This window comes from Leptodactylus fuscus, chromosome 1, assembly GCF_031893055.1.
Source record: "Leptodactylus fuscus isolate aLepFus1 chromosome 1, aLepFus1.hap2, whole genome shotgun sequence".
Classification (NCBI taxonomy): domain Eukaryota; kingdom Metazoa; phylum Chordata; class Amphibia; order Anura; family Leptodactylidae; genus Leptodactylus; species Leptodactylus fuscus.
This window is the reverse complement of record NC_134265.1, coordinates 35,129,953-35,144,671: the sequence shown is the minus strand read 5'-3', so window position 1 is coordinate 35,144,671 and position 14,719 is coordinate 35,129,953. Positions and strand designations below refer to the sequence as shown.

General features: G+C 42.7%; 1 protein-coding gene across 2 annotated transcripts in view; it reads left to right on the top strand.

The window, feature by feature from the left end:
• The window catches only part of PLPP1 (phospholipid phosphatase 1), a 71,352-nt gene that overhangs the window by 18,482 nt on the left and 38,151 nt on the right, over window positions 1–14,719 (top strand). Inside the window, exon 2 of one of the 2 annotated variants that reach the window (XM_075269495.1) lies at window positions 9,384–9,538. The exons of the other annotated variant lie outside the window; for it this stretch is intronic. Coding sequence (XP_075125596.1) covers window positions 9,384–9,538 — 155 coding nt within the window. The remainder of the gene's footprint in view (window positions 1–9,383; window positions 9,539–14,719) is intronic. 2 annotated transcript variants of the gene reach the window in all.

The window sequence follows — 14,719 nt, the reverse complement described above, 5'->3', positions numbered from 1 at the left end:
GGATTGTTGGAGGCTTATTTTAAGCTTTGCTAGAAAGCAGCTGTTCCCGAGTTCTTGAGCTGGGTGTTGGTGAACTTTCAACAATGCTCTGATCTTCTCACGAGCTACGCAAAACTACGAGAATCCAGTCATGCTAGTTTTACTGTACGGTCCCTAAAGTGGGTTCTTTGGTTTGGTCCATACTCATGTAGTCCAGGGATTAAACTGACCTGTGCAATGTTTACTGGCATGGGGGTGTAAACATCACTCTTAAAGGAAATCTGTTATGGTGAACAAGATTGAAGAAGATTGATACCTGCCTATAGTTCCCATTCTAGCCCTAGGAGTCCAATGGATGAACCTTCCCAGTGACTGACCGCCATCTTTGTGTGCATGTCCATGCAACAAAGGCTGTCCAACACAATCACGAGACTCCTAACCGCCCCCTGCCTTCCCCACAAAGAGTGCATTTCAATCATTAAGTCGTACTGAATCTTTTTACACTAAAGTATATATCAATCTATTCAGCATTTTTGTGGCGACGTGTTCCCTTAAAAACCAGCATCAGAACTGACAAGTGCAAGTCCTCCATGGAGAACTGAGGCTGTGGAGGCATAGTTGTGAGAGGTCCCCTCTCCTCTCTGTCCCTGCTTCCTTGGGTTTCTATGGCCCTTCCATCTTGTTTTCTCTTCCCCTCTTGATCCCCTGTTGAATGCTCCCCTGTTGTTCAACATGGTAGGGAAGCAAGTCATTACCTTCAATCCTCTTTACTGAATGCATGGTTTTATACTATATCCTTGTTTTTTTTTACTATATAGGTTACAAAATGCATAAAAAAAATAAAAAAATACTCTTTGAAGATGCAAGAATCCCATTCCAAGACTGATACATTGTATCATATGAAAACTTCCAGGAGTTTCCCCACAAGAGCAACATTTCCTATACCCAAAGTATAGGGGATACGTTGCAGATCAGTGCAATCCAACTGCTGGACCTCCTTCGAGATTGGGAGTATCTTGTAGGCACGCAGCCTCTCCGTTCAGTGGGGTCTCGGAGTAGCAGGCAGAGATGTGTTGCCATCATGGAAAAAAATATTGAAGGCTGTGGCTCCACTTTGTGGAAATGCAGCTTTTTTCATTGCAGATTTTGTTCTGTTTTTTTTTGAGCCATAGCCAATAATGGCTACAAAAGGAATGGGAACTATATAGGAGGTTCTTATACTTCTCCCTTCTGCTCAATCCACTCCTGGCTTTGGCTCAAAAAACACATCAAAATCTGCAACAAAAAAGCTGCGTTTCCAACAACGTAGGGCCTCAGCCTAAAGGGGTTTTCTGGCTTCTAATTGATTTTCCGTACTCTTGACCAGTCCACAGGATAGGTCATCAGTATGTGATCAGTTGGGATCTGACACCCAGACCCTACACAGATCAGCTATTGTAGCTGCCTCCAGGTGTCTGGTTTTAGGATTGGTACTGCAATTCCTTGAGAGCACCGCTATGCCGTTAGCCACTATCCCCTCACCCGGAGATTGTTGCATCGATTGATTTGTACAAGGTTCGGTGTCAGATCCCGATTGAACCCATACTGATGTTCTATCCCGTAGATCTGTAGTTGATCCTGTGAATAGATCTTAAGTATGAAAAATCAGTTTGGAACTAGAAAACCCCCTCAGGTCATAGAAATAATAACCATTTACGAATTCTCTTCCTTGATATTTTTGCTACTTCTTCAACGTACCAATATTTCGATGTTGGTAAGATTTCTGCCCCATCTAGGTTTCTGTACTGGCTGCCGGCATCTTCTGACTACATGAGAACTCGCCCTCCTCCTGTCCTGTGTGCAGTCATATATTATGTATTGCTTTTGGCCTGTACGGCATTCTCGTAGTGTGTACTGTGTCATGGTTGACTGTAAATGAAGATATTTTCAGTTGTATAAAACAACTAGCGTACTGGGGAACCCTCCATCCAGTCTCTAGTTCCGGCAGTCAGATCTAGAAGAGAGGCGACGGAGCAGAAAGACGGCGAACAAATACATATTTGGATAGACTTCTCTTGTTCAGTAGGTAACATAAGATGTCCTATTCTTATAGCATGTTTTTGAGACTTCTCTTGGGACTGACTTGAGTCAAACTTCAGCAGTCCATGTATAGTCTTATTCTTTGTTCCAGAAGTGGGATTGATTCCGGGCAGAGGGGTAACCTTTCCTCGCACAAGGGATTTTGTGACGACTTGATCCCGATATTGGTTCACATATGGCGCTATGTTGCTTAAGCGACATGTGCTTTTGACCCTCTGGGACTTATAAGACGGGGGGTGTCTTAGGGGGCCTATAAGGTGCGCCTTTCCTTCTTTGAGGTGACCAGGATACATTACAGACTACACGTTTTGTATTGGTGTTTTATGTTACCCCTCTGGGGAGCCCTATCCGTTACAGCTCAGCTTTACCAGACTTTTGGGTGTCAGTTGTTAATACTTTTTGCCGCTAACCTCACATGGCATATCTGCTTGTGAAACAGGTGACTGTCAAAATCCTGATGTTGGCAGCCGTCTTATGCAGAGCTGTGCACCCCGGTGTGAATGTTTGGCTAGCAGCTTCCTTCATTTGCAATACATGGAGCCGCGACTGCTCACACTCGTGTATAATAAAACCACACATCTGGGACAGGAAAATAAAGGTCTATTTACTAAACCACATTCGCACGACATGAAATAAAATATATAAAAATATGTAACAAGAACCTACATAAACAGCAATTTACTATCGTAGTATTATGAACTGACTTACTCCAGGTAGGAGCAGGAGGGCGATCTGCAAATAGAAAGGGCTGTCAGGGGAATTTCAGGCTCCTCTTATTTGGCCTGCGTTCCCATCAGTAAGCTGTGCATTGCCATTTATAGTAGTATAATACGGTATTTGCAAAAGAGGGACAGCCTATAGCTTGAAAATGTGCTGGCAGGGAATTCGGAACCAATCTGTGGTCAAAGGACGTTTCTGAGCGATTGTAACAGGAATTGGTTAATGTGGATATAGCACTACTCGTAATGGCCCTTACATATAGGCGAGGCATTCCTCCCTAGCACATAGTCCTCGCTTTTTAGGCTTTCAAGGAGCAATAAAAACAAAAAAATGTGCAAAAAATTTAAATAATCTCCTTCCATGTCCTCCTCCTTAATAATGAAAAATATATAGAACCTCTGCAAGTGCTCGGCCATCTCCTGTCATTTATCCAGTGACAGAGCAGGATTCTTAAAGGGACAGTTTGGTAACATATACACAGTCCAGTCATATTAATGTGATCACCGCCTACTTTTGACGTCAACGTTAAATAACCAATCGCAGAAGGCGCGTGTCATCAGCCATCTGGGTGCACTCATCATTGTGGAAGGCACGATGGATCAACACAAGTATGCATCTATCCTTGCGGACCATGTTCACCCCTACGTGTGAATTGTTTTTCCTCAGGATGATGGCATCTACCAGCAGGACAATGTGACGTGTCATAAAGCTCGCAGTGTACGTGCGTGGTTCGAGGAGCACCAGGATGAGTTTACCGTACTCCTTTGGCCAGAAAATTCCCCTGACTTGAACCCAATCGAGAATCTGTGGGACCACCTCAATCAGGTTTTGCGCCATGCATGCTCAACTGTGTAACTAGCACAGCTGGTCACTGGAGTCGACATGGCTCAACACCGCAGTAAACATCATCACAACATCCCCTCTCTTCCTGCACGTCTCGCAGCAGTCCACTCTACCAAAGGTGGTTATTCTGGATTTTGACCGATGGTCACATTAATGTGAATGGACTGTGTATATAGAACGGTCCCCTCAGTAGTAATAGTTGTCTACTCACAATGTATTTCTTTTATGCTACTTTTCACCCTCTTATTCCTTAAGAAGTTAATGGCATGACCTCTTTTGTTTTCTAGCATGGGTTGATGTACAAACAGGAGTTCTCTTCTGCCTGCATATACTATCCTTTCTTAAGGCTTATTCCGACGTGGTACCTACAAAAAAATTGTGTCTTGACTGATGGGATCCCTTTAACCGTTCCATTCTAGTCTCTACCCTTAAGGGCCTGTTCACATGGGCACAAAAGGTGTGGATTATGGAGCGGACTCCACGTCACGACTGCCCTTTCTTCAGGCTGAATCCGCGGCTGATTCAGCCGCAGCGTCCGCCTTGCTGCAGTCCGCTCCGGACTAGGCCCATTCATTTGGGCCCACGCCGGACCGGAGTGCTGCGACTATCGGAAGTCGCCACAGGCAGATTTTGGCCATATTCTGACGCGGCTTCCCCCGTCAGAATATGGCCAAAATCCGCCCGTGCACCACCCCGATTGAGCTAAGCCTTACCCACCAACCAGTCCAAGATGGAGCAGATTGGCATTAGATTAACCCCTTGTGTTCTCTGCGGCATTCCTACAAGAATGTGTCAGGATCATGCAGTAGATGCTGCAGACAAGCAATGGAGGCAGTTAGATTTCTGTTACTTTAATCTATTATTTTTAGGTTTAGTGTTCCTTTAAAAGAAAAAAAAAATAGCAAAAAGTTGCATTGACTACTGTGCTTGTATGTCTTGCGTATTACAGTTAAAGGGTTATACGACTCATTTCATTCCTGCACATTCTCCCAAGTGGTTCCCGGCACATTGCTTCTTATAAATATTAGCTCTTCTGAGAAAGGCCTGTTCAACAGTAGCTGACAGAAACGTCTTCAGTGTCTCATATGTATTCTGGACATGTTCTGCTTCAAGTATGTTTCCACTCCGTGTAAATGTATTGGTATGGTGTTAATGGGCAGCAGGGAAAATGTGTTGAAATGTAACGTACCAACCAACTATGCGTCTGTGGCGTGAAACCAGTGCCGTGCGGGGTAGTGTTTACATTATGATTGCAATGGGATTGATAATAAGATCATTTCATGAGCTGAGATGTCTGTTACTGTCTGGGAAGCAAATGTATACAGTATATAAAAATGAGGTTTTATGGCAGTAGGGTTGTGAATAGATTAACCTGGCAGTGTACAGAGTAGCAGAGCGTCGGAGCGGCAGTTTATATAGGGTGTCTATTATCTCCCCCTCCCAGCTTAATAGACGAATATGTAGAAAGTTACTTTGCCCGAAAACTGGAGAAAATAACAGATTTCTTTAATAAGATATATTACACTGTTTCTTATAGTCACCTGTAATATTCAGTAATGCAAAGTTGTCTTGATGAGGCATTTCCTTAAAGGGGTTGTCCAGTTTCTGACCAATATTGTGAGACCAATGTTATTGTTTGTATAATGAAAAGTTATACGGTTTTCCAATATATTTTCTGTATCAATTTTTCACGGGTTTCTAGAACTCTGCTGTCATTGCTTACTTCCAGTGAATAAAAATCACAATCACTCAACCTGTATATCACATGGGTATGGGCCTGTATATTACGTGACCATGGACTGATTTTTTTTTTTTTTTTAGCCACCGATCATAAGCAGAATTAATCACAGCCAGCTGAGATATAGAAAACCATGAGGAATTAAAGGGGTATTCCCACGTCGCATACTCACCAGTCTTCACTGCTGTAAAATCTTCTTTCTTCCTGGTTTCTTGCATCATTTGGTGGGCGGGGTTTCACATGCAACCTGCCATTTAGCTCCACCCCCAAATTAGTGTGTAGCTCCGCCCACCACATAGCGTGATCCTATGGGGGCGGCTGAAGGGCCTGTGATGTCATCAAAGGTCCTTAAACACTATATGCACAATATTGGACTATGAAGTACAGGCAGGAACAACTCCATTCTGTGTTACATACAGAGACTGCCTGTTTCTGCCATAATGAACACAATTGAATTAGCTAGCCTGATAACTGGGAGAACAGAAGACGTTCAGAAATGAAAGCAGCTCCTCTCCCCTATCTGAGTGCAGGAAGCTAGGTCACATGTGGTGTAGACACAGGAATAGCTAGAAACACAGGCTTGCTCCTGTGCACTTAGCCCCTCCTCCCTCCCCCCTGAGAGCAGCAGATACATCACTTGACTCAGGAGCAGCTAGGTCAGGGCTGTGGCCACAAAGAATTGAATAAAGTAAGATAGTGGACAAACAAAGCAGTTTTGCTGAAGCAATGTATTTAGGAAAAGTCTTATATCCACATTAACAAGAAGTATAGATAGGATCCTTGTGATGGGACAACCCCTTTAAGACAAAAAGTATATTGTACAACGTTTCATTCTACAAACAATGACATTTGTCACGAAATATTGGTCTGGCCACTGTCCCATATAGGGCTCACAAACTACATTCCCTATCTGTATGTCTTTGGAGTGTGGGAGGAAAGAGGAAACCAGAGTAAAGCCGGGTTCAGACGGGGTTTTTTGGGCCGGATTTTGTCGCGGAATCCGGCTCAGAAAACCACCTCCCATTGAATTCAATGGGTTCCTTTTTCCACGAGTGGTTTGTTTCCGCTCGCAGAAAAAAGAAGCGACATGCAATTTCTTCAGGCGGATTCTGCGGCTCGACACTCCCTCCTGACTAAGCCCATTTATTTGGGCCTAATCCGGAGTGGAATACTGTGACCGGATGCGTATGCACTGCACCGGCATCCAGTCGTGGCTAGCTGTTTTTTGGAGCGGATTCTGAGGCGGCCTCCAACACAACACAACAATGTACAGACACGTATTCCCGGGCTAACATAACCGGTCATGTAGAAAAAATGTTTTATTATGAGCTAATCCTTGTGGATGTCTTTTGTATAGTCTTTCCATTCCCAATCCCTGTGATGATTCTGCGGTGTGGTATTTTATATAACTTTCTCCATTCTCTTTTGCTTTCACCCAAAACACAACTTCCTGTTATCTTCACCATTTTGGGGTTTCTCTGTTTCCCTTGTTTTATTTCCTGTTTGTTTATCTAAACATATAACTTTTCTGGCCTTGCATGCCTTCACCGGTCTTCAGTTAAACTCTCTCACTGATGTCTGTCAGCAGACAACATCCCCTCCCCCACCCATTCATCTCAATGAATGAAAAAAAAATTCAAGGTTTTACTCTGTTACGTTTTCACATCTCACCAAGAACTATAGGATTACAATCACATTCTTTGTAGAGTGGATTTTTTTTTTTTTTTTTGTCTATGCCAAAAGTAAATACCGTAAAAAGATATAATAGGTTACTGACTATGAGCCCACATAGCATAGGGCAGGAAAACCATTCTGCGGAAACGCATCTTTTTTTTTTTTTTTTTTTTCTGGCACGTTTTTGTGATTTCACAGAGGTTTCCCCTGCGGACTTTCTTCTTCTATTATACCTATACGGAAATGCCAGCGTTTCCAGCAGGTATACTTGACCTGCTGCGATTTTTTTAAAAATGTGAGCGGACAAAACTCTTCATTTTTTGGCAATGTGGGGCTGAAAATCGCAGCATGTCAATTATACCAGTGGAATCGCTGGTGTTTTTCGTATTGGTATAATAAGGACAGAGCGTTTTTCTCTGCGGAATTTCTATGAAAAACATTGTGGATATAAAAAACCCAGAATGCGTTTCTGCTGGGTTTTTTTTTTTTTTTTTTGGGCTGCATTTCGCTACGTAGAGCCTTAGTCAATCCTGAAGATGTACAAAATACTAATTATTTTCAAGCTTATAGGATTAATAATTCCTTTTTTTCCATAGATATATATAGATGTACTGTATATACTCGTGTAAGCCGAGTTTTTCAGCCCAGCCCAGTTTTTGTGCTGAAAAAGCCCCCCTTGGCTTATACTCGAGTCAGCAAAAAAAAAAAATTACTGTGAAACACAAACACATTAGGTATCCCTGTGTCTGACAGTGCCCGGTCTACTGAATACAGGGGATCTGCAGTGCCCCTGTTCCGTCGGGAAGGGGTTAATAGGAGCACTGCAGATCCCCTATATTCAGCCAGACTGAATTCCAAGTGGGGGAAGAAAAAACCCAGTCCTCAAGCTCAGGGAAGGGGCAGACAGACAACCAAAACACCCCCTCCCCTTCCCCAGCAACTACTGCACCCAAAAACTCCGACCATTTTAATTTTTGAAATTTTCCAGTAGCTGCTGCATTTCCCCCCCTCGGCTTATACTCGAGTCAATAAGTTTTCCCGTTTTTTTTGTGGTAAAATTAGGGGCCTCGGCTTATATTCGGGTCGGCTTATACTCGAGTATATACGGTATATATAAAATGCCAGCCTTTCTTTACCAGTGATCTCCACCGTCTACCAATTTCTTCGGTGTTTTGACATTGCCATGTACTATTGTAGAATGTGAATGGTTTTTACAAAAAAAAAGCTCCAAAAAAAAGCTTGGCAAGGTCCAAAAAAAACTTTCTAATTAGGAAGCTTTTTTTTCCGGTGCTAAAATAAGCCACACGTTATCTACGTGTGAACTAACCCTTAAAGGCAAATGCATATCAGTTACATAATATAGACCGATTGGTATCGATCCTCTATACAAAGCATTGACAGATACAGAAAACAGCAGCTGTTAATATTATCTGTCAGCAGAACAGTGACCGTCCCTTTACGGCAGCCTGTATTCTGCCTTTAGCACAGTATATTCACCTTATTATAAAGCAACATGCTTCTAAGTAATGCCTCATTCACACAGCCAAGCCAAGACTCGGCTATGTATTGACTAGATCAGTGCAACATCCATGTGGCACCCTATTCATTTCAGTGGGGGACTCCACTAAAAACTGTCCCGATAGAGCCTATGTACATGACCAAGTACATTGGTCGAGTGGTGCTTGAGATCTATGAAAAATAGAACTTGTTCTAATTCATGTTTTTCACAAACCCAATTGCAGTAAATGGATCCGTGAAAATAAACTGGTGTCCTATTTGCACATTAAATACATGGCCGAGTCTTGGCTTGGTCATGTGAATGAGGCAATAGTCTGAGCCTTGGCAAAATAGAGCATTTCTCTCAATGTACTCTGTCGTGTGAGTAGTATCTTAGGTTTGTTACAAATTTTTTTTTTCCAGATGCAGCCCTATTGTATTAGGCACAACCCGATCTTGTACGATTCGATTCCTCTATGTATGTCCCATTTTATCTTTCATGTTGAGTTGGCAGCAAACCTTGTTGGGTGATGAAACTATCTCTGTAGGTCCCTGTAAGTCCTATTGCATTCAATAAGTTGCAGTGCATGCGCAGTCAGTTCAGCGGTCCGCCATATTGATCCCAGCCCCCCACCAGTGTGACTCCAATGACCATAGCTGGTTGTGGTATCGTTGAGTTCTAACTAAATGACATTATATAGAATTGCCTTGAATTTTTTTTTATCCGGCCTCTCCTCCCACTTGCATGGTCTCCCTGCCTTGGCACTATAGCGGTCCCCTATGTTATCTGTTATCAGATACTCTGGTGAACCAGACTTCTTAATATTTCTGTTTTTCTCCCTTCCCCCAACAGCTGGCTTACCTTTGGGCGTTTTAAAGTTGATCACAAAAAAGCCGTATCAGAGAGGTTTTTTCTGTGATGACGAGAGCATCAAGTATCCATTCCATGACAGTACCGTCACCTCCACTGTACTCTACACCGTAGGGTTCACTGTGCCTATATGCTCTGTAAGTAACCAAATCAGTGGGCAATAGGGACTTCTATTTTTTTAATTTTATTACCCAGAAAGTGTCCTAGAATCCACCAGGTCAAATGTTTGATTGACGTTAACGCCAATGTTCTTGATATCGCGCCTCTCCCAAGTAATACTGTTCACGAAGCTTGCACACAGGATACAGTATAGAGTCCTTCTGTCTTAATTAAAAGAGCCTTTGTTGGTCAAAAACAAAAAAGTCCCTATTTTTTTGAAAGTTCTATAAGGATGGTCCCAGTTGGCCAACCCATTTCCTCTTTATAGGCTTCTTAACTCTTTCCATAGATAGATTTGAGGGGTCTTTTTGGGGTTGAAACATCAAAACTACATATAGAATGTGTCAATAATAGTTTTTACCTGCATAGGTGATGTCCTTATTTTTTGTATCCAAGTTTAGTATTTTCTGACTTTGAGATATAGATCTATATAAAATTATTAGTCGTGTTGCCTCTCTTTTAGACTGAGATAAAAGTCGGACTTGATGAATATTTGCTCCATCCAAAAATAAGGATACATGATGGACAGGAACAGATCTGTGTTTTTTTTTTTTTTTTTTTAAACATTGAGTTCTATCGAAGGCTGACACAAATGGATTACCAATGAGTAGTAATCAGTTTGTGTCCATTTTGTAATCCGTTTCTGCTTGGTGCAAAGGATCCATCAGAAAAGACGGATTATGGTATTTTGACAAATCCGTTTTTGAGACTGATTTGCAACGGATGAATACCAGGCTCGGATGTGAACATGGCATTCCTCTGTGACATGCTCAAACCCCTAGATCCTTGATGGCGAACCAAATGGCACACGTGCCAGAGGTGGCACTCAGAGCACACTCTGTAGGCACCCATTTGTGGAGCAGATTATACTATGTGGGGTCAGTTTGCAGCAGATTACACTGTGTGGGGTCCACTGTGGAGCAAATTATACTGTGTATCAGCCACTGTGGAGCAGATTGTACTGTTTGGGGTCCCTTCACTATTAATATCACATAGTATCTGATTTATAGCAGATAAGTGATATTGTTACAGACCGTCCGTGACCGTACACAATTTTGGATGTGCAGAGTATTAAGGTTAAATTGCCGTGTTGGCACTTTGTGATAAATTAGTGGGTTTTGGGTTGCAGTTTGGGCACTTGGTCTCTAAAAGGTTCGCCACCGCTGCCTTAGATTATAGTTTTCTTTATACACCATATGGCGTTAGGTTTAGGAGGTGTTTTGGTTTGACCACACATTCTCCAAGTTTTGAGGGAACTATGGCCTATCCAATAAATATATATATATATATATATATATATATATATATATATATATATATATTTTCATCTTGTCCTCCCTTTGTTACTGTTATAGTCTGTGTGTGTAATATGTATAGGTTCAGTGTAGAGGTGAGCACTTTAGATGGACTGCAGCACACAGTCACATATTTGTCTTGGGTTGTCCGACATGGACCTGACACACACGTCTATCATTCACCAAATGTCACCTATTGTGTTATGATGGAAGTGAAGTTTACGGTGATTCAGACTTTCCTTTTGTTGTAATGGAATAAATTACTTGAAGAAGTCAGCATTCTGTCTGCATTCTTAGTGTGGGCTGAGGGCCCCATTTTCTGGCTTGTCAATAGGTTACAAAACGCCATGACCTCACTGAAGATTATAATCCGCTGTTGTCCTGAACAATTGGCTGTGTGTGAGATAGGAGCCGGTTTGTCCCCGTACAGTGCCTGGCCAGAACGAATTCTAGGACCTCTCTGCTGCTAATGTTTACTTGTCGTACTGTGTCCTCATTTCTTCGTGAAATTCTATATAATTTGGTTATACGAAAAGTTTTTGCAAATACAATATTTTCACTTTTGTTGTTATTAGTATTAAACTTTACTTTCTATATTTATACGACTTCCCCAATTCTGTTGAACTACAAATCCAAAAATAAATTTTGTGTTTAGTTGCGGTACCATAAATTGTGTTGCTGATATTGTGTGTACAATGGAATAATGTCTTTATATGCAGAATGAAATGTTGTTACGTGGTTTAGTTGGCTTGGAGCGATTCCTAAGGGTAAGTTCACACGGCGATTTTTGGTCAGGATTTTGAGGCCGTATTCGCCTCAAAATCCTGACCAAAAAGACGACTCCAATTGAAATCAATGGGAGCCGGTTAGGTGTTTTTTTTTTGTTTTTTTTTTTTTTTTTTTCTGGAAGCCGGCTTGTTCTGGCTCCCAAAAAAAGAAGCGAGATGCTCATTCTTCAGGCTGTTTCGCCTCGCGATTCGGCCTGAAGACGCTCCCTCCTCTTGACTAGGCCCATTCATTGGGCCTAATCTGGAGCGGAGTGCACAACTGGATACTGGTGCAGTGCACCGGCATTCAGTTGTGGCTACCCGTTTTTTGGATCAGAGCCTGAAGTAGCCTCCGCTTCAGGTTCCAGTCCAAAAAACCCTGTGTCAACTTACTCTTAACGTTAAAGATTTCTAATGCATTGCTACACTATTTCAATGTCACATGGTACTTGAAACCCTGCCCCTGAATACTCTGACCACGCCTACACAACCTCCCCTGCTTATACCCCTTTGTAAAGACAATACTCTAAAGAAAGAAATTAGACCTTCTTCTGTTGATAAAATAGCTTTTTTTTTTAAATTAATTTTACATAGATTACCAAATTATACCCCATATGCCCAAGATATTGGGTACCAACTTGATATTCTGTCTTGACCAAGGAAATGGAATGAGTGTTCACCCAATGATTTTAGGATGCCATCCCTGTCATGGGAGGTTGAGTATGAAGTTATGAATCAAGATGAAGGTAGAGGTGTCTCTCAGCTTCCTTACTTCATACTTACCAACCCATGGCAGGAGGCCTTGGTACAAATACAAATATAAAAGTTTTTATTGGCATTACTGGAGAATAAGTCCATGGGGGTGGGTGGTTTGATAGTCCATGCATCTCATCTTCCTCTTATTTGTGACAGCTGGACACATATTGGGCAGCGATCTCCACTGTGGACTCCTCTTCCCAGTAGGATGTAGAGTTTCCTCTTCTCGTCTGCTGATGTGAAGTCTGGGATGTGGGCAGAGAGCCTTTGGAAGTAGGTGGTCCTCACAGCTGAGTATTTGGTGCAGTATAGCAGGAAGTGGGTCTTGACTTCTAGGGCCCCTTGGTCACAGTATTGGCATAGTATATTGAGCAGTTAATTGCAGAACTCCAGGTGGAAGGTCTCTGTTGGGCTAGAGTCCCATTTTGGCTGGTCTGGGTAGGTGCCTGGGCCCCAAACCTCACTGCCATAGAGAAGGATCGGGGTGATGGCTGCGTCAAATATCTTTAGCCAGACCCTCACCGGTGGTTTGAGGTGGTACAGTTGTCTTCTGATGGCGTAGAAGGTTCTGCAGGGTTTTGCCTTCAGGGTTTCTATTGCTGCTTTGAAGCTCCCTGATTTGTTGAGCTCCAGCCCCAGGTAGGTGTAGCTGTTGGTTTTCTCCAGTTTAGAGCCATTCAGTGTGAATTGTGGTGTGGGGGCTTTGTTTCGGCCCTTTTTCTGGAGTACCATGATTTTGGTTTTCTTGTGGTTGATGGGGAGGGCCCATGTTGTGCTGAATTTTTCCAGCACTGATAGGTTGTCTTGGAGGTCTTTCTCGGTGGGGGATAGAAGTAGGAGGTCGTCAGCGTATAGCAGGAACTTCACCTTATGGTTGTTCAGGGTGAGGCCTGGTGTTGGTGCTGCCTCTAGGGCTGCAGCTAGTTCATTGATGTAGGTGTTGAAGAGCGTTGGGCTCAGGCTACAGCCTTGTCTGACCCTTCGGGCCTGTTGGAAGTATGCTGTCCTTTCCCGTTCACCTTCACACTGCACTGGTTTCCGGTGTAGGAGCTCTTGATGACGTCATACGTTCTTCCTCCTATTCCGCTCCCTAGCAGTTTTAGGAGTAGGCCTGGGTGCCATATTGAGTCGAATGCCTTCTTATAGTCCACGAAGCAGGCAAATATTTTGCCTTTTTTTGGTGTTGTGGATGTGGGTCTTGATGAGGCTGTGCAGGGTGTAGCTATGGTCCGTGGTGCGGTGGTTTGGCATGAACCCTGCTTGGCTCTTACTGAGGGCAATAACTTTCTCCCCTGTCCCTGTTCACAACATGTGTAAGTTCGTCCCATTCATGGTATGGGAAAGTCAAGAGGAATGGTTGTCGTCAGATGTTCAGCTATCTGCTTTTAAAGAAGTAGAATAGTTTGCTTAAGATAAGTGTTTGAATGGCAACTTATGAATTGGTCTTGTGAAGTTTTATTTGTTTATATTGTGTAATACTTTGACATAATGGGAAGGAACGTCCTGTAAATCCTGCCTGTTATGTAGTTATTGTTATCTTATCATTTATTACCTTCAGATTAATTCTTATCATGGTGGTGTTAGTTACCACCCCCATCGTCACCTTGATGTTTTCTTGTGTTTAAAGACGTTGCTGGTGACTTGGAACGTTCACATAAATTGTTTAGTATATTGTAAATCACATATAACATTTCCATATTGTGGATATGTGAAAATCGCCAGACCTTGCACTGTACCGGCATCCCGTCGCAGCTAGCCACGCCGAAAAACCACATGACGGAACTAGCCCTAAGAGTGACACAACAGGAGTAAGACCACATGGTGATTACCCGCAAAGTCATGGAGCCATTGGCTTCTTCCGGTGATTTGGTTTTTGGCTGCATTTCTCCGACCATGTGGTTGATTCTTTGAAATGGATATATTGGTTCTGCCTGTTGAAACCCATGGCTCACATCTGGAATTGATAGATCCAGCATGCCAGTCCAGACTGGACTTCCATAGAGTACAGAAATCTAACCTACATTAGCATATGTCCGTTGGCTACACTGCTTCTTTGCATTGTCCTTCTGTTGCGATCTCCTCTTACAGCCTAGCAACGTGGACAATTTTATCTTTTTCCCTTCACCCTGGTGTCAACGGCATAAATAACTCTGTGTAAGTTTTTTCCGTCTGTTCTTGTCGAGGAAGTGCGAAGGAAGGACATGTAAAATCGGACTGTGTACATTGACAGGAAAGGAAGTTTATTTTCTCCACTATTGGCATTGTTGATGTTTTTGTAACTCCCTCAGTCCGGTGCTAAAATAGCTAGGATTATTTAGAAACCCGTAATAAACACCAGCGA